We start from the raw sequence: 20,000 nt of genomic DNA, 5'->3' as shown, positions 1-20,000 counted from the left end.
GTGAGTCATAGGTACTAAACTGCCTAAATCTAATGTAATCTAATGTCTAACCCTGTATGATTTCAAAGAGGAACTTTAATAATTTTCATACACAAGGTTTTCTACATGAACTGTATCAATGTACCTTGTGTTTCATAATCCCGTGATCCCAGCGACTTCAATAACTACCTGGTATGATTCATTACTGTATTGAGCATGGCTACCATCTACCCTCCACCTCTAGGTCCAATGGTAGACGCCAAAGTCTTCATCTGTGCCAGTGCTGCAGAGCTGAATACATGGATGGAGCACATAGAGGAGAGGAAATACAAGACTATGACTCAACCACTAAGCCCCTCCCACTGTGCACTGTCTTACCTGGTAAAATATTAATTCAAAACACCCCTATTCAACTTACTGAGAACCACTACCTTTTGAAGAAGAAATATACAAACCTGAACAGAAGTATCACCGATAAATCTAGAATCATTTGAACAAAAGTGAGGTCATGGGCAAAATGAATCACGATCAGATATGTTTTAAAAGACAAACTTTGAAGCTAAAGGGAATGGCTGTTGTGATTCAAGCACCATTCTTTTCCATGAGCCATTAAAAAATAACAAACAGCTCCAAAACACAAACCATATACTGCAAAAACATATAGTCCCTGCTATCCTTTTCTGATGGCCACTCCACATTTGTTTCTAACGTTACACATTGTACCTGTAGGTACCTTGCGATGATAACTGGAAGAGAGAGGAGTTGAAGAAGTATTTACAACAGGCCCCGATTTGGAAGTGGGAAGGGTCACCGATCCAGCACATGGGTCAGCCAGTGTACCTGTCCATGGTACATATCATCAACTCACAGAGACAGGTAAGAGGCAACAATGTCACTTATGTGGTACTCACAAGTACTCTGTCAAATACTAATGCAGCAGTAATTTCTCTATCAGCTGGAGTAGACATACAGTATCTGCTGCATAAGGACAGAAAAGGGAAATAATGCTAATGTCAGTGCTTATAATTCAGCTAATGCTAATACTGTAAATAACCCCCACATGACATTAACATTACATAAACTGATAATAATGATAATTGTGGACTTAAGGTATTTTTACTGGTTTTTTTACACACATTGCTACAAAGTGGATCTGTTCTTTACAGGGACTCCATGAGCGACTTATGGTTCTCTTCCCTCAAGATGTCCTTCTGCTCTCTGTGGATAGCAAGCGCCTCAGTGTTAAATATGAGGTAGGCTGGAAATTACACTGTAGGAAATACTAGAACCTTTGTTACAAAATTTCACATGATCCTGCTGAACTTGGTGACCCTACCAAGTGAGCTAATTGATGCTATTGCTACTGGTATGACAGATCATACATGACATTATACCTGTCTTCTGTAACACCACACTATTAGAGATATGTGTTATGACAATTACCAAAGAGGGTTTCCACATGTAATCCAATCTACTTATTGCAAAAACAAAAATATTTCAATCAACATCTTAACTAAGGATTTTATCTATTTTAGTGCGGTCTAGAAGAAGTTGTAGTAAAAATACCTGCCTTTCTCGATTCAAAATGGCACCACCATTTTTCATACCACTTTAGGGCAGATTGCCTCGGAAAAGCATCAATGCCATGGAGAGGTCTGCAGTGCCTGGGAGGCTTGAGTTTGAGTTGACAGGTAATGTACAAAATAGAACCATCTCATGACTAACTCATTATAGATTTCATTTTCCTTTAAAACTGAAATTGGATAATAGCATATGTAATGGACAGTATTTTCTGTTCACGGTCCAGGTGAACTGATGGAACCCCTACAGGTATCCTGTACCTGTCCAGAAGACTATCAGAACTGGATGTTCCAGTTACAACAGGTACAACACAGTACCCTTAGAGTTGCGTTAAAAAGTGAAAAGATGCAAGCTTCAAGTCCTGGGAAAACTGTAGCAGCCTACTGCTAATCAATTCACTGACCCCGATATAGTCATAACCATAATATCTATACTCTTCTGGGATGCTAAGAATTATTAGCAGTTAAAGGGTCACTTTTTAACCTCATATGAATTATCACCAATACCACTGTCTACAGAAGATATTTGTTGAAGCACCAATATGTTAAATCAAAATTCAGGAACTACATTCAGCAATGTAAATGCTTCAAGAGCAGGGTTCTTACAGGGTTCTTTTCCAGTAAAAATAGAATGGTGTTGTGCTGTGGATGACAAAAAAGCAAATGACGTATTTGAGTGACGTAGCCTACAGTGTTGAATTTTGGTGACAACCGTTGGAAGCCTGATAAAATTGATTAAGACAAAATAAATTCTCATCAAAATATAAAAAATATATTGAATTACTACAGATACAATTTCATCAGTACTGATTTGGGTGTCTAACTTAAAAATTGGTCTTTAATTTATGTTCTCCATTGCCGGAAAACAACCCAATCCAAGCTACCTCAAACCACCGCTCCACCGCTCATGCCAAAAAAACAGAGGAGCAGGAAGGAATCCCAGCAACCAATGATAATGGCACAAGAATGAGCCTCATTGACCAATGGCTTCACTCAATAGAAGATGATGATTCCTCTTCCAACAGGCACTGCATGGTGGATATTTTGGGATGGCACAATTCTCTATTTGTCTCACTATGTTTTCAAATGAATACAAGGCTATTGTCTGCAGTACTTTGCATCACTAGTAGGCTAATAGTGGTGGGCAGGCCTGAGAGTAAATCTTTTCAAATATTTATCTTTAGTAGATACACATTTTCTATCACATTTCTCTCTAGCTCATAGAAAGTTTAGTGTGTTTAAGGCCTTTTTCTTAATTTAATTTTCTATTATGCTCACCTATTCTTGCTATGTACAGACTTAATAAATTAAAAAACCTTTTTCATTACTGACTCGTGTAAACAACTATTTACGTATCATACATTTGAACATATTACATGCATGTAACTCATACTGTACATCACAAGCTTGACTGTTCTAAATCAATGCATTTTAGTAGTCATACAAAACACTCATCAGTTGAAGTAGCAACATTTATTTCAGGGGTAAAAGATGTATTGTGTATCCAGAAGTCTTAAGTAGAACCACATGTATTACTAGCATTCTGATATCTATAGAGCTTTCACACTGCAGTTTCTTAGCCAAAGGCTATCCTTAGCCCAGGGCCAAGACTAGCCCAGGGCTAGCTTACCCTCGATTCACACACATTTGTTAACCTTAGGCTTAGTGTTAACCCTAGGCTAAAGATTCACACCTGTGCACCAAAGACCTGGATTCAGAGTGGTACTGTATATTAGAAGAATGGCGCCAATGAAGGGGTACATTTTCTATTGGCTGGTGCTTCTGGAGACTCAAATAGTTACTTCATGCAAACCTATGGAGCAATTTGCCAAGCAACCGTTTGCTTGCCTGGCTAGCCAGTCTCACAAATATTGCTAGTTTACATTTACATTTACATTTTGAACTGAATAGATACTACAATTTCAACTGTGAAACTTCCTCTGAAAGTTGTGTGGTTAAATCAATTGAAGAGAGGTGAGTAAATGAGGAAGGATTATTATTATTTTTTTCTCACTATTTTGATTTCATTGGCACCACTCTGGTGATAACTGGGTTAACTGAAATAACCATAGCAACATGCAACCATTCTAGCCATGCAAATTGGCTAGCAAATTGGCTAACTTTATCTAGCTTGCAGTGCACTGTCGGGACTGAAACCAACAAATTATAGATAAAAGGAAACATATACTGGGAGAATAGAGGGAAAAATAAACATAAAATGTATTGGATATTTGAGTTTTATCTTGTATCTTATAACAACTAGTCAGCTGTTTGCTAGCAGCTAACCATGACTACGAATTTGCTCCAGACAAAATGGCATGGTAACGGTCCAGCTGTGTGATTGGACGATAACATTTGATAACATTGCAGTTAACCCTGACCCCGTTTCACACTGCCACTGTGTTTGGGAGATTTCTGGAGGTTTTTTTTCTCACCTCGAAAAGTCGGTGCTAACCCTACTCCAGAGGACGGCCAGCTGGTGCTCAGTAGCCCACTTTAGAAAGCGTAAGTGTGAACGGTTGTTTAGCCCCAGGCTAAATGGGGCCAAGGGAGCCATTAGCCCTAGGCTAAGTATAGTGTGAAAAGCCTCAAGTTCTAAAATATATTTTGGTATGGCATGTTTATGGCAGACCCTGGCCCTTATAAATTACAGTCATAATAGTAGATTAGCCATATATTCATTTAGACATTAGTACATCTACAGTATGTACACTTACATCATTGTCTCCATAGAGAATAACCAGCTATAGGAGCATAAACAAATACACATTCTGCAACAGCAATCATTTAAATTAGTTCGAACAACTTAGTAATGTAAGAAAAGTACATTTAAAAACACGTCATGTGCCACTGGAATGGTGTGTTGCATATCTAAATGTAGATGGAGTGGTTGTTCCATAATATGTGCCTTGTACTATACAATTTGGTCACATTTCTATTTTAGTCATTTTCATCTACTGTATGAATAAAAAGCACCTATAGTCAGATCTGATTACTTTATCAAGAACAACGGGTCTTCACCTGTGTGCGAAATTAATCTTGATTACAATCAAAAAAGCTGCCCAAAATTGGCTGGGGATCAGTTGTTCTCAAGAGAATCGCCTGCAAATTCACTTTGATAGCAGATGGCAGTAAACGTTGTGTCTGAGGTTCTCTAACCCCACCCATCTGAATTGTCAGAAACCACAAAGAGTACACCCATCTAAAATTGAATGAAGTTCATAAACATAATTAATACAGAATACAAAAAAGAAATTCCACATTGTAATCGTTTGTCACTTTTGAAATAATCCATAAGGACTAAATAAGATGAATGAATGAATAATATCCCAACAGACCCATCGAAACATCAAACAGAAGGGGGTTGATCAAATAGGCTACACATTAGTGAAATAATGTTTGCAGCTGCTGTATTAATGCACATTATGTAATTCAGTGTCTTCTGTACCAGAATTATTCTTGAAAAATGATTGTCAAAATCAGTAGAATTTTATATTAGATATTATATTAGTTATATTAGACAAAAATAAGTAGATTATGACTAACTGCACTCATGATTCCCTAATATATAAATTGACAGCTTTATAGGCTATAATGCCTGCACAGCCATAACTGAGGACAATGTTCAATGTTGTCAAGTGAATTGAAATTGAAGAGCAAAAATCGAAAAAAATATTTTTTATTTTCAATGAATGAGACCAGTTTACCCATTCTGAATTTTGGTTGCAATTAACCCAGTGAGTTTAAAAGATGGGGAATATACAAATTGTAATTCTCAGTGTTTTGTTTAAACTGTTTTACATTAGTGACTTGGTGTGTTAGGAACTTTAGAAAATTACAGCAATGTCTGAAACTTAAAGATTTTAAGATGAAGTTAAAGATGACAATTACAGTGCTTAGGGCTAAAGCAAACATAGTTGAATCATTTGGTTTCTAATTACCAAGAAATTGTTTGACATCATAAGCATGAGTGAAAAAATGGCTGTTTCATAGCAGTATTATGATATTGGTTATGTTCAAGATATCTTGTTAGCACCTGCAGGTTAAAGAAAGCCCCTACATCCAGACATGATACACATTCTGCTATTGATTCAGTTCATACACTATATATTGTTTACTTGAATTGGTATTGCAATAAAGTAGGATCTTGAATCTTTGGTTGAGAGTCACTGCACTTTTGCAAATTTGACATTCTGAGCAAAAAAAAAAAAAAAGTAGCACCATTGGGAGGACATTTAAAAGAGTTCCTCCTCTAGTTTCTTTGTGACACACTTGATGCGGATGTTTTCTCGCAGGTTACGGAGACGAGCACTGCGACTTGTGATCTCCTCCACGTAGGTTTTGGGGAACCAGCCCCGCTCCCCATCTGACAGCCGATAGCCCTCCACCCAGCCTGTGGATACATGAAAAAAGTAACAAAACAAAACATCCAAACTTAGTGACAAAAAAAACAACATCCTATGACATCATCACTTCTGGTGGTCTTAAAAAATGTGCAATAAGAACGTAATGGCCGACCATGACACCTGATTTTAGAAAGCACTTTATTTGGACCAGAACAGCACTCACTGAATGTTCTTTATCATGTGATGATCGCTAACAATTTATAATTTCTTGATCGCTACCAATTTATCGTGGCCATTTAGCACTATTTTGAAGCTGAAATCTACATGCTGGACCTTTAAAGTGCAGATTTATAGAGGATTGAGTTTAATACTGTATGAACTGGGTATATTGAGCCACAGTGTCCCACCGTCACTTGTAATGGTCTTGGCTTGAAGAATGTCTGCCTTCTCCAACGTTAGCTCATCATGCTCCTGGGCCTGGTAGCTCTTGATGCACTGAACCTGTGAAAGATCTGAGAAGCGTAGCATCCAGAGTTGTAGAGATCATGCTTTGAAGATTTTGGTTGTTATCCAACTATTTGACATGATTAAGGTGTGATCAATCATTGGAATTATCAACTGCGCTATATGAAAATGACGGCTTATTCAGACCCCTGTATAAAGTACTCACCATCATTCTCACTGGCTTGCTCAATGTTCTCCAATGGATCAGAGGGAAACATTGCTGTGATCCATCTCTGTTTTCCACTCCTGGGTAGAAACAAAAGTGTCCGTTCTTTAAAGCCAAAAGAATGCACATGGCTAGGCTAGGCTAGGCTACTGTATATGGTAAAGAGTCCCTACTGGATTATTGTAGATCTCATCATGAAAACCCCCAAATAACCAATCAGAGGCTTGGTGGGCCTGGCTCAGAACCATAAATTGACCAATGAATCCCCTACTTTAGGTTTTTTCCCTCAATGGAATAAGTTCTTGAACAGGATGTACAGTAGGTTGGAAACAGAGACTGAGAGTGGCAGGCTTGCTGACTTACTCAGTGTGGGACTTGAGCAGGATCTGGTGTTTGAGCTGCTGGCCTTCACAAAGCTGCAGGTGGAAGATAAAGCCTGAGATCCCCTGGACCTTCTGACTGAGGTCTTTCACCTTCAGCTCTCCAATCTTGGCGTGCACGAACACCATGAACTTCCATGTGCTGCACACCGACCAGGGTGGGTGGGTGAATGGGGATTTTATTAATATGTCATTCGTGGGATCAGTATAGCTTAAAACTATTTTTTACTGATCAGGTCAACGTGATCTCTAAGTCATTCATCATTAAATCACCTGGTATTTACAACACAACTCCATAAACTACCATAGACATAATCTCTATAATACAGAGATTCAGTACTCACTCTTTCCTCCTTGACAGCAGAAGACAGTCGTTAAACAGATGCAGGTACACAGGCCTGGTGGGCAGCTTGAACTTTGCACCGGAAATACTCATAGTCTGTGTGTCCACCTCCAGCAGTTCACCGTGTTTCACCAGCCAGCGAGACTGAGAGATCAGAGGGAAAATCTGAAAGGGAGAGACTTTTGTGACTAATGAGGAAGATTGAAAATCTAATAACATATAACTGAGATTGGAGGAATGTAAATATCCAAAATGAGTTTTTTTTTCTTTGCAACTGATGATACCCCATGGTATGATCTTGTGAAATAGGATTCTTGATTATGTTCACAGCATTAAACCTGAGATGGGACTTTCATTAAGTTTTCAGACAAATCAAATAGTTATGCCAAGAGGCTTTCAGCTACTGTACTTTGCCCTCAAAGTGGATTTTCTTATTGAGGTGAATAAGCTCTTCCATCCTCTTCATTGATTGGACGCTGGAGTTACATTCCTTTATAATCTGTAATGATATAGATAAGCCTAGTTATTAAGATATATCAATTGAGTTATTTCAAAGACTTGGGCAGAATATGAAATTAGAAAAAAAAAAACTGTCATCACATGCATACAGTATAATGCTGATTGACTTCCATAATACACTTCAATATTTATCCTTTTTGGTCACATTTTACATTTCTTAGATAGGCCTACATACCTTACTATGTTTTATAGTAAATAAGGTATTTGTTACTTGTTTATAGTGAATATAACCTTTTTGAGCTCATTGAAGGCTTTGGTGGCTGTGTCCTCATCTCGAGAACCTGGTGTTGTCCTCTTCAGGATATTCTAAAAAACAGACGATAGAAAATATGTATATATACAATATGCTGCTGCATATCTTAGCTCATGTAGCTCACTTTGATCACTTGGTCAGGACAAAATCAGGGCACTAAAATAGATTAAAGGCTGGGCAGTTACCTGATGTAAGGTACTGTTATTGCTCTGTCCCTGTCCAATATTTAGTCTGGGATTATATGTGGAACAGAGGCACTCTCATACCTCCACCAGCATCTTGAGCCGTGTGATTCGCTGGAAAGGGAGGATGAGGAAGGAGGTGAGAGGAAGACGCTGGCAGACGGGGTCTTCCTCCAAGCGAGCCAGGATACCAGGGAAACGAGTGTTCTCCTGCCTGAGGGGACAAGAAATCTATAAAACTATAAAGATTCTAGAAACCGAGAAATGGATCCAGATTATCTACACTTCTGTTGATTTGAAGATGTACAGTATTTAAATTGTCACCAACTATTTTCCTGGATAGCTGCAGGATATTTAGTTCCAGTTCCAGCAGATTCCTCTGATCTACAGGCTATATGTATAATATGTATTGGGTGCCAATATGTATGGAGCAAGTATAGTATAATATGTTTTGGAGCAACATGAACAATGCCCTGAGATAATACCAAGCATCCATACTTGCAAGGCTCTATTTTCAATTATATATTGGCATATTTGCAATTTGTGTCGGTGGCAACAGGTACCACAGTACTGTAGCGCTGTCTCGAGTGAGCTCACATGGGAGGAGTAGCCGTAAATGGAGGCGTGTTAATGACAATAAGTAGGTCAAGTGCCATCATGTGTGCTGAAAAATGGGGCCTTTTTAAATACCACAAATATTTCAGACCCCAGGGCCCGACAGCACCCGTGTTTGCACTAAGACTGTGTTTTACGCTGTTAAAATATAGCCCACAGTCTCAAATGTTAAACAAAGCCAAATAGAAATACACACAAAGTAAGGCTGCTCACAACAGGCGCTGGTAGGTCTGCTCCTGGTAGGCCTGGTTTGTGACATAGGGGAGGTAGACCCTACGTAGGGCTGGACAGTGGGCCAAGACGATGTCACACACATCAAAACGCAGGATGTCCTCCTCCAACCTGTGCTCCAGGTCCAGTAGAAATCTAGAGAAGGAGAAAGAGAGAGAGAGAGAGAGAGAGAGAGAGAGAGAGAGAGAGAGAGAGACTCCATGTCCAATCCGATTTGGGCTAAAGTCAGTTTTTTGTTAATAACTAGAACCTTTTTTCTAAGAGTGTGCTCTCACATCAGTGCAGTGCCATCTCATCATACCTCTCACTGACGCCCTTGACCTCAGGGAGCTTGGAGAAGAGCCACTGTTTGTCCTGGACCCCCAGGTACTCCCCCAGTTCCTGAGACAGCATAAAATGGTCCACCGCGATAGTAAGGCTGCGTATGTATGAGGCCTCTGATGTCACCAACTCAAACTTGGCCTGTGAGGAGGAGGCATACGAAATGAGAAGACACCGACCATTGCTTGAGGTTGAATGCTAAATCCTAAAAATGGACAGCATCCTAATCTGTTTTGCTAACAAATGATCGATTAATAATAAAATGTATTAATACATCCAATTGGCTGGCAAATAAGACATATTGCTGTGTATGAATGTCACAAGCACCAGTGTTACCAAAATCCCAAAATGGCTCTTAGATGTAGATATTGTGATACTCACCTCCTGTAGTTTGCGTTCCTCATTGCTGAAGTTCACCAGCTCATCGCTGGTCCGGACATCTGGGATGTCTTGCCACAGGGAGAAGGCAGAGCCACGTGACGAGGAAAATGAGCTGGATGGAGACAGATTAGACGGAGATGGGGTTCCATTTGACCCTTCCCCTCTAAGCCCCTCCTCCTCAGTGCCTGGCTCCTCCCCCTGTTGCCTCTGGATCTCTCGGTTGATGGCAACATCACTGTACTCCTGGTACAGAATCACTATGGGACAGAGAGAGGTTTAGGGGAATATACTGTAGTATCAGGAGTAGGAAAAGGTACAGGTAATGGATGATTCAAATTGAAACTACAGTACAGGAAGTATGCTATACCTTCAATCAATCATAACAAAGTGCAATAAGTCCCATTGACAGCAGGGAAAGGAATGAACAAAATTCATGAAAAAGGTAGTGAAATGTGAGACTCACAGCTGGGAAGAAACCTTGACAGACGATTGGAACTAGTGACAGTGGGAGGGACATAACAATCCTCTTCTATAGATTGTTTTCTCAAACTGTGGAGAAGTGTTTCATGCTAGTTATAACAGTGGGCGTAGAATTGTTATAACATGCTTTAAAGATCCACTTCAGCAAAAATTGAATGTTTGTCACTTTGATTTTGTTTGTTTGGCCTTGATGACATTCAACCATTTTAACATTCCAATGTATTTTTGATAGACAATCACCTGAGCTTGCTGCCACGTCGGGGCAGTAGCATGTTACTGTCAGCAGAGGGCAAAGGTGGTGCAGGTCCTACAGGACTGTGGGGGGCGCTGTCATTTGAACCCCCAGAGCTGCGATGCCTTGAGTTGGATTTATCTAGCGATGAAGGAAACAGAGGGGAGGAGTATGGAGGGAAGGAAGTATCCTCTTACTTACCGCCATATTTACAAAAATCTTTGCACAAAGTAATAAACAAAGAGATGCAGTGGTATAGTCATACAGTTGATTGTAGTCGGCAATTAATGTTTGATTTCATTGTTCCTCCCTGAGAGTAACACTTACTGTCGGGGCAGGGGCTACCAGAGGCCTGCCGGTCCCTTGAGGCCACGCGAGCTGACAGCGACTTGCCCAGCTTCAGTGTGAAGGAGCTCGTTCTCTGAGACAGCTGCAGCCTGGAGATGAGCTCTGAGGCTGAGAAGCGCCGCCGCTCCTGGTCCGCCAACTGGATGCGGCCCGAGGAGCTCCCCCCGGTGGCAGAGTTGTTTTCCACAGCCCGACGGTCCTCCCCTACACTCACCCCCTGCCTCAAGACAGAGTCCTCCAACAACTGCAGCGGCAAAGGTGGAGTCTTTAGACGATTGGGGTCTACGGTGCCCCCTGTTGATGAGGGAATTATGTTGACGGTTTTGGTCCTCCCATCGAGATCCTCCTCCAGGAAGGAGTCGAGAGGTCCTGGGAAGAGGTAGTCGCAGTCCAGGACGGGGCTACTGAGAGACTCATCGCTCAAGCTGTCTGGGGCGTATACTCTCATTTTACGTCCTGAGACAAGACGAGACAAACAGGGCAAATGGCATTTGAGGACACGGTACAGTACAGTCATTGTGGTTATGATAGTATAGTAATCATGGACATATCAAGTAGAATGTTTGTAACATTAAGATTTTGAACCCAATTTAAAGGTCCTGTGGGTACAGGTCTTAGTAGAAATTAAGGAAATGGAAAGGCATTGATATGATAAGGAGGGCATAGGTAGAAAGTTATCATCAACCAGCAAAATCTTGACTTGAATGCTGCACTTACGGATGGACTTCTCCTTAAGAGAACCCTGGGACGCCCTCCTCTGGGGTCGATAGTTGTCTGGGCTCTGGAGCCCTGGACCCTCGGGGGAGGATGGAGAGCCGAGTAGCTGTGAGTCCCAGGAATCCCTGTCACTGTAGATGGAGGACAGAGGGAGGGACAGGGGCAGGCTGAAGGCTGAATGGAGGGGACGGCACACTGTTGAGACTGCTAGGGGTCTCTCAGATTGTTCCAGCGACTGGGTATCCGTCTTGGTGTCATTTCGTATGTCGAGGTCAACATTGCCCCCATATGTCTGGGAGTCAGAACTCAAGTCTGTATCAGTGTTGTTGTCAGTGTTGCTACTCCTGCCACCATTTTGAGCCTCTTTGACTGTGCTTTTGTATTGATTAAGAAAAATGGTGTTGCACTGTGTGCCAGGCGAAGTTGGGGAGCCCAGGCAGTTGATTTTGGGGGCGACTGGTGGTTGTAGTTCAATAAAGGCAAGCGTCTCCTGCTGGCACACAGCTATGTGCTTGTGGTGGCACTGCCGCAGGAGAGGCCTGTCATCACGGGCCTCGCTTAGAGCCTGGGACTCGGCTGAGCCCGAGATCCACATGCTGGGGCTCTCTCCTTTGTAGCGGAAGGCGTGGAGGTGAGGCTGGAAGTCAGGGAGAGTGGAGAATCCATACCCAGGGAGCATTGTTGAAAGAACACATGGGAGCCTTGCGGGAGAAAAGAGAGGGATTCCATGAAGTTGATCAAGTGTTACACACTTGTAACACACATTGTACAGTACTGTATGTGGCTGCTAAAACAAACCCTTTAGGTCCTCTGTACTGATGCAATGCTGGTCTTGACAATGTTGGCCCACACTCCACACTATGACATACTCCAGTAACACTATACTACATTTCCTGTAATATCTTCAGCATGTTTGCTCTGTATTTGTGACAGTGTCACAATTCTCTGAGAACAACAAACTTCTTAACATGTTTGTTTAATGAGAAAATAAACCACAGCATCCATACCAAGGAAACATCCCATAAATCCACATACTGTAGTGTTAAGCACAATGGACACTGGAACTTCAACACAAGCGTGGTGCGCCCTCCTCCACCCCATACCACCGCGCACACACACAAGCACACGCACACACACACACGCACACACACACACACATACACACACACACACACACACACACACACACCTCCTCTAGGTCTGGCCCTGGTGTGGCTGTTGAGCTGTGTCTTCCTGCTCTAATTAGAAGCTGCTCCACTCGCAGCTCTCAGCCCCTGTACTTATCCCCCAACCCCCTCACACTGACACACACACACACACACACACACACACACACACACACACACACACACACACACATGCACACGCACACACACACACACATCCCTCATCTACAGATGGCATGTCGGGCCTGGCCTTAGCCACTGCACACACACATACACACACACACACACACACATCCAAGTACATCCTCACAGCCAGACAGACAGGAAGTAATACATACTCACCGCTCTCACCTTTCACCTTGAATACATCTGTCCATCTTTCTCTCTGTCTATCTTTATGTCTCTTCTCTCTCTTTCTCTGTCTCTCTAAGTGTATATTTGTGTATCTCTCATAACAAGACCTCACGCTTAATTCGTATGAATTCTTACAAAAAGCAGAACACCCATATGAAATCTTACGACCCAGTTTGGATGAAAATATAAATTCATACAAAATAATATATTTTTTGTGATCAACTTTTTATTTATTTTTATATTTATATATCCCAAGGGAAAAATAATCAATAATGGAATAAATAGTTACCGTAAATCATTGTCGCCGGACGGTCACATATATACGGAATTATGAAATGATATATTGTTTACCTTTCGAAAGATAGTAATTCCCCCTATCCACCGTGCACTAACCCTCCCTCTCCAATCCCCCCTCCCTCTCCAATCCCTCCACCCTAACCCTCCCTCTCCAATCCCCCCTCCCTCTCCAATCCCTCCACCCTAACCCTCCCTCTCCAATCCCCCCTCCCTCTCCAATCCCTCCACCCTAACCCTCCCTTTCCAATCCCCCCTCCCTCTCCAATCCAAGCCAATTTTCTAACCCAATAAGTAAGGATTGTAGTGTTTACAGCATCAGACCATATTTTCACAGGAACTATATTGGCGTTATGAGAGCATGCAGTCGAAAGCATTAAGGTAGTATATCTAGGAATGTGAAGATCCAGTGGTACCTGTTCAGTGTATGTGGGGGTTCCACCTTAATGCAACGATTTATTTTCTCCTGTACAGTTAGTACAATTGAGGAATTATCATTCAGTAACAATATGATTGGACAACAAGGAAAGTTCATGATTTTGGAGAAAGTGTTTGTCCAGAATAGATTTACCTCAGTACAGTCCCATCATATGTTTGAAAAAAAGCCTTGATGATTGGGATTCAGGTAAGTTGACAATATTTCTATTTCGGGGACCTGTTTTTGGCTGGTGAGCTCTAATTTTAGAACTAGCGGCTGAAAACATACAAAAACCCTGTCTCATCTCTGTAAAGTTTTCATGCTTCGTAAGTGAATGAATACCACTCCATTCGATATATTTTGCTTTACCTTACATAACACTTACTGTATCATTAACATACGGTTCGGATTCTTAAAACAGAAATGAATGATTATTCTTTGACATGGGTTGCCTCTTTTTCCTTTGTGTAAACAAAAGAGCAACCTCTCACCCCTCTGTGTCTTCCTCCATACCCCTCCTCCCTGCACAGGTAATGCACAGGTAATGCACAGGTAATGCACAGGTAATGCACAGGTAATGCTCTCCTCCACTTTCTACTCTCTACCCTCTACTCAAACATTAGACAGGTAACAAAACCAGGCACAGGCAGGAGTTGTAGAGATACACACTCAAGCGAGCAGGCATGCATGCACACAGGCACACAGGCACACTCACAAATCTGCCTCCCTCTACTTTCGCACAACCACACCTACACTCACTCTTGAGTGCACAGGTAAGTAACCCATCGACCCTCTCTCTATCTCTCTCTTGCTCCTTCTCTCTCTCTTTCAAACGCACACACACACACACACAAAAGCAGACACAAACGGTTACCTGTTCCCTCTTCTAGACAAAGGCAGTCTTTATCCCCATGCCTGGAGCACAAGATATCTGAGAGGGTGTGGGAACTGCTGGTGATCCTTATACACAAGGCAACAGAATATTTAAAAAAAGAAATGTTCAATACATAATTGTGAATACTATCAAAGCAGTGGTGGTCAATGTGACCTTTGGATGACAACCACTCACTGTGTATAGTCATATGACCATAACTAGATTCTTTCTCTTTCTCTTCCCATGATCTATAAATGGTTCATCAGAGCTGTATCAAGACAGGTCACATTGTTAGGAAAACCTGCAGATCTCTTCAGTCTGCCACTGTTTTCCCCCCGAAACCCCCCCCCCAAAAAACAAAACAGTTGAAGGTAAGTTGTCTGCACGTTCCATCTGCACACCTTCCTGATACTTTGAGGTGTGTCGGTGTGCTGATAACTAGCAACAAGGTCTTCTCTATAAAAGCATACAATTACATCCATTAGTGTGGTCTGCATTACCAGTACCCCATGCACTCATACAATTGCATTTGTCATGAAGTTAAAATGTTAAATCCAAAAGGCTTATAGTTTGCGAGTGTTATGGACTTAGCTGTAAGTGTTTCCCCCTGTAATTTCTGTCGTCCTCTGTAAGACTGAATGTCTATGTAGTTTAATGAATAGTGCACTGGCATCTCTTTTATGACAGCCACTGTATGATCAAAGAGTTTTGACACATGGCGTAATCCCTTAAAAGACTACTACAGTACATCATGACGTGAATATGAAAATTAACATTAATGTAATGTTGATGCATCGTTACGAAAAATCTCTATGCTTTGGTACTTCAGTGACCCATGTTCAAGTTTGTTTCCTGTTTGGCAAGGTAGACAGGAAGTACAATGGTTATGCATCATTTTCTGTGGCATGTGAATCATTACCAGACACAATTTAATTGTATCAAATTGGCTTCAATGGTATTATAGGCCACAAGTAACACATGTGGGGTTGCTCCCTATTAGAGGTTAGAGGTTTGGTTTGATTAAGTCAGACTGGTATGAGTGTTGAAGGGATTTTCAGTCTAGAATCATGGATTTTTTTAATGAGTATGTGGAACACAATATATATATCTATATATCTATATAATTGTTTGGATCCCCCCCCCCCCCCCACTCCACCCCAGCTCTAGGCCCACCTGATGGACTGTATAAAGTAAGCCTAGCTCCTTTTTTGATCGTCCATAATCTTCAGTTTATGAGAACATTGCATTAACCTTTAAAGCTCCAACGGAAAAACAACTCCCCTCCCCTGGTCCCCCCCTGAGTAATGAGTCTGGTGTATTTGAGCAGACAGAGTGGAGTGCCCTGGCGGTGTGGTGAGACCAGGTCCTGTGTATGTGTGAGGAAGCAGCGAAGCCCTGTCACATTGGGGCACTAATTGCACTGCAGTAGACTGGAGTCTGGAGGACGCATGGAGTGGGAGATAGCCATAGACATCATATAGCCTACAGTAGGCCAATGGTTGGAGCCATAGACATCATATAGCCTACAGTAGGCCAATGGTTGGAGCCATAGACATCATACTGTATAGCCTACAGTAGGTCAGTGGTTGGAGCCATAGACATCATGGTGTATAGCCTACAGTAGGTCAATGGTTGGAGCCATAGACATCACATAGCCTACAGTAGGCCAATGGTTGGAGCCATAGACATCATACTGTATAGCCTACAGTAGGTCAGTGGTTGGAGCCATAGACATCATATAGCCTACAGTAGGCCAATGGTTGGAGCCATAGACATCATATAGCCTACAGTAGGTCAGTGGTTGGAGCCATAGACATCATATAGCCTACAGTAGGCCAATGGTTGGAGCCATAGACATCATGGTGTATAGCCCACAGTAGGCCAATGGTTGGAGCCATAGACATCATGGTGTATAGCCTACAGTAGGTCAATGATTGGAGCCCTCATACTCAAGATGTACTGTAGAGTTTCAGATACTGTTCTTCATATTTTCATGGGAGAAGAGTTTATCACTTTCGATCAGTAAAACACTAGCTGCTATGGAAATGACATGGAGTGACTGAAAAGCAGCCCCACTGCAATAGTATTGAAACCATCCAAGCCACTACCTGAGACCTTTTCATCAAAACCAATAAATATACAGCTAATATTATTTTTGTGGACTTTTGGATTTTGTGTACACTGGGAAGTTCACACAAGGGTTCCTTTTTCCCTCTTTTGCTTAGCACGTACATGCGCAGAGAGAACCAAAGTGTTGATTGAAGTCTGTCCTTGTCCACAGACTCCTTTCAGGGTAAGGAACCAAATATGTTAAGGCCTCAAATGACTGGTTGAATAAGGTATTAGGCAATGGGATGATACACAGATTCAGGGTTTCTCTTTGGTTCAGATTCATACAAATAGGTTTTTTTTGGTGTTCCCTGCAGCCAAACTGTCAATCAAAGGTCTTAGATTTAGATCAGATAATCTGCCAATGTACATTCAATGTGACCTACTTTTCTTAAGCGTCTCCTGTATTCATTCACTACCTCTTTTCTCTCGCTCTCCCCATCTCTCTGTTTTTTAAATTTTTTTTATTACCTGGACAGGTATGGACAAGTCATCCAAAGGGCTGCTTGTTTTGAAACGTGATCGGGTTGCTAGAGAACACACCTCACAGCTGACCTTCTTTCATGTTGCTGTGTGAACTACGTGTACAGTACTCACTTTGAACAGATGCCTGCTGTAGTATTTGAAACTGTGCAAATGAACTAAAGAGGAATAATGCTTAACTAGGAACTGTACCGCTGTACAGTGGGACATTCCTACGATGAAAATGTATTGTGGTTCATGAGTGCATGTGTGAAAGTCTATGTGCTGTGGGGCCACGGCCAGCTCACTGTCTGAAACAGCCGCAGGCTGCAGAAGTAGACAGATGTGCAAGCAGAACACCCGGGGAAAGGAAGGTAGGGCTTTTCACACAGGGCTGAGCTTTTACAGGTCTGTTGTAGCGTTCACACAGGACAAACGCATGCACACGCGCACACACACACACACACACACACACACACACACACACACACACACCGTTTAGTATATTATGATATAAGTTTCTCTCTAGATATTATATATATCAAATAATATGAAATTACTAAATTAGTAAAACAAAACAATATGTATGCTTATTGTATGGGTAACAGTTTATATTAAGTTGTCCCTATACTAATATTGTATGAGAGTAATTATATAGTTACTACACAACTTTGTTTCAACTAGAGATTATAATAAAAAAAGGCTAAACAGTATATATAGCATTCAATGAACACATTCTTTATGAAATATTGAACCTGGACTGTTGATCATTCTATGCTCTGAAGAATGGTGAGAGCCAGCAAGTTCATTTCCAACTTCATTACCAGCCCAACCCCCCATGACAAGACCCTCTGACACACGCAGACACTTTAACCACATTCCCTGAATGACTAGGCTCCCCTCATTCCACTGAAATTGCCCAGTAAGCTGCAGCAGCTCAGCTAAGAGACAAACAAAGACACAGGACTTTCCACATCCGATCAAAAAGGCTACCAGTATGGACTATTTAGGCCACGGCTATCAATGGCCATTGGCCCAAAAGTGTAAGAAAGTGGTTTGGCCACTATACCCAAAATGTCAGTGGCCATGCATTTAACAGGTGAGGTGTGTTTGTCTTTACTGAGACCAAAAAGCGAACACTCTAGTTTTAGAAACTAGTATTAAACAAAGCAGAGTAAGTACTTAACATAGTAGTACTTACATTGTAAGTACTTAACACCACCCCTCCACACACACACACACTATTATGTACTCTGTTTTCCTGATCTAAGATTGAAGTAGTTCACTTCAAGTAGTTCACTTCCCCGGTGTAACAGCTTCGAGAGTACTAAACACTTATTTTCCCTAGCTGTTGAATGTCATCATTGCATCATTTGTTTGTTCCTCGTAACAGTGTGTAAACAGCTAAGACAAATTACAGTTCCTATGAGAGACAGAGTTAAATAGCCAAACACCCTCCCCTTGCACAAACACTGCTGCTAAGAAACATACACAAACACACACTCACTCATACACACATGTCCTGCTCAATTTACAATTGAGAGTCACTTGAACCAGTCTAGGTAGAGGAAGAGTGGGCCTCTAGCTGAACTGCCCCCTAGGAAAGTGTGCACTTGTGTGTGTGTGTCTGTGTGTGTGTGCGCACACACACGCCTGCATTACGGCGCCAACTTTCAGCCATGTACAGTTTTTTTTTTTACAACCCTTCTCCCAGCATATTCCAGACATGCACTTACCTGCCCTGCTCTGCAACAGCTCACAGCTTCCACTGTAACCATTACTCTCAAGCCTCTGACTTGCAAACCTTAACTTTGCATGCAGTGCTGAAGAATAGTGAAACATTACTGATGCAAGCAACAAAGCTGCCAATGGAATATATTACCATTTAATTGAATAATTGAACTGAAAGATCACGCCTGCACTTGCTTAGTTACACAGTATTAACATGCATTGATATAAATAATAAAATATAAATAAATATAATAAATAAATATATATATATATATATATATATATATCTATACTGTACATTCAACTATATACAGTATCCATATAAACACCTACAGTATACGGTACAAATGTACACACTGATTAGCAATAAGGAGCAATGGAGTAAATGTCAGGTGATTGCCGAGCTGTCCTATTGTACCCAATACTGACCCTTGAACTCTCACAACCTTTTTTTCTAAAGGCATAAAGTCTAATGTGTAACTTGATACAATAAAAAACAGCAACAAATAATGGCCAATGGCTATTTCCTCTACTTTTTAAATGAACTCAATGTCAAATTGAGGCTGTCTTAATTTATTGAGAACTTTGTTACCAGCAGAGCTGAGCTGACAGAGAAGGCAGTGTATCTGACAAGCAGCGAAGCAATAGTTTCCAAAAGCGGCACAATGCACTGCTCTGACTATCACCGAAGAACACAGGAATACTTTCATTCGCAACAACACAATTCAAAATCCCCTCTTGTGATGATAACCGACAGCGGTGTCCAGTTCACAAGTACACATTTCAGTGTATTCACACTTTGCATGTTACTGATACAGATTGAGAAGCCATTAGACAGACGGACAGAATATGGACACATGCAGTACCAGTAGTATCAGTAGTTTCTGGGCTGGATGGGTGCCAGCGACAGTGTGTACATCCAGGCCATCCTAGCTTCTTGCTTAGCCACAGTGTTATCCATGACTGCCTTGTGTTCCTCCCGGATTCCTTGCCTTCTTTCCTCTAGTGTTTTTAC

General features: G+C 41.5%; 2 protein-coding genes across 2 annotated transcripts in view; one reads left to right on the top strand and one right to left on the bottom strand.

Moving 5' to 3' along the window:
• The window catches only part of LOC310808525 (putative pleckstrin homology domain-containing family N member 1), a 7,336-nt gene extending 4,486 nt beyond the window's left edge, over positions 1-2,850 (top strand). The window contains exons 6-11 of the mRNA XM_083675471.1: positions 224-360; positions 709-855; positions 1,146-1,232; positions 1,595-1,670; positions 1,787-1,863; positions 2,440-2,850. Of these exons, the coding sequence (XP_083531597.1) occupies positions 224-360; positions 709-855; positions 1,146-1,232; positions 1,595-1,670; positions 1,787-1,863; positions 2,440-2,529 (614 nt within the window). The 3' untranslated portion in view covers positions 2,530-2,850. The remainder of the gene's footprint in view (positions 1-223; positions 361-708; positions 856-1,145; positions 1,233-1,594; positions 1,671-1,786; positions 1,864-2,439) is intronic.
• A 2,372-nt stretch (positions 2,851-5,222) lies between these two features.
• Positions 5,223-20,000, bottom strand: part of arhgef19 (Rho guanine nucleotide exchange factor (GEF) 19) — a 14,931-nt gene continuing 153 nt past the window's right edge. Inside the window, exons 1-16 of the mRNA XM_083675267.1 lie at positions 19,852-20,000; positions 11,578-12,278; positions 10,840-11,316; positions 10,521-10,653; positions 10,264-10,349; positions 9,801-10,057; positions 9,400-9,560; positions 9,081-9,233; positions 8,337-8,466; positions 8,049-8,123; positions 7,708-7,797; positions 7,300-7,463; positions 6,939-7,097; positions 6,576-6,655; positions 6,313-6,417; positions 5,223-5,952 (exon numbers count right to left, since the gene is read on the bottom strand). The exon at positions 19,852-20,000 is cut by the window's right edge and continues 153 nt beyond it. Coding sequence (XP_083531393.1) covers positions 5,795-5,952; positions 6,313-6,417; positions 6,576-6,655; positions 6,939-7,097; positions 7,300-7,463; positions 7,708-7,797; positions 8,049-8,123; positions 8,337-8,466; positions 9,081-9,233; positions 9,400-9,560; positions 9,801-10,057; positions 10,264-10,349; positions 10,521-10,653; positions 10,840-11,316; positions 11,578-12,256 — 2,907 coding nt within the window. The 5' untranslated portion in view covers positions 12,257-12,278; positions 19,852-20,000 and the 3' untranslated portion in view covers positions 5,223-5,794. The remainder of the gene's footprint in view (positions 5,953-6,312; positions 6,418-6,575; positions 6,656-6,938; positions 7,098-7,299; positions 7,464-7,707; positions 7,798-8,048; positions 8,124-8,336; positions 8,467-9,080; positions 9,234-9,399; positions 9,561-9,800; positions 10,058-10,263; positions 10,350-10,520; positions 10,654-10,839; positions 11,317-11,577; positions 12,279-19,851) is intronic.

Source organism: Argentina silus (genome assembly GCF_951799395.1).
Source record: "Argentina silus genome assembly, chromosome: 8".
Classification (NCBI taxonomy): domain Eukaryota; kingdom Metazoa; phylum Chordata; class Actinopteri; order Argentiniformes; family Argentinidae; genus Argentina; species Argentina silus.
Note: the sequence above shows the minus strand (reverse complement) of the source record. Positions and strands in the feature narration are given on the sequence as shown.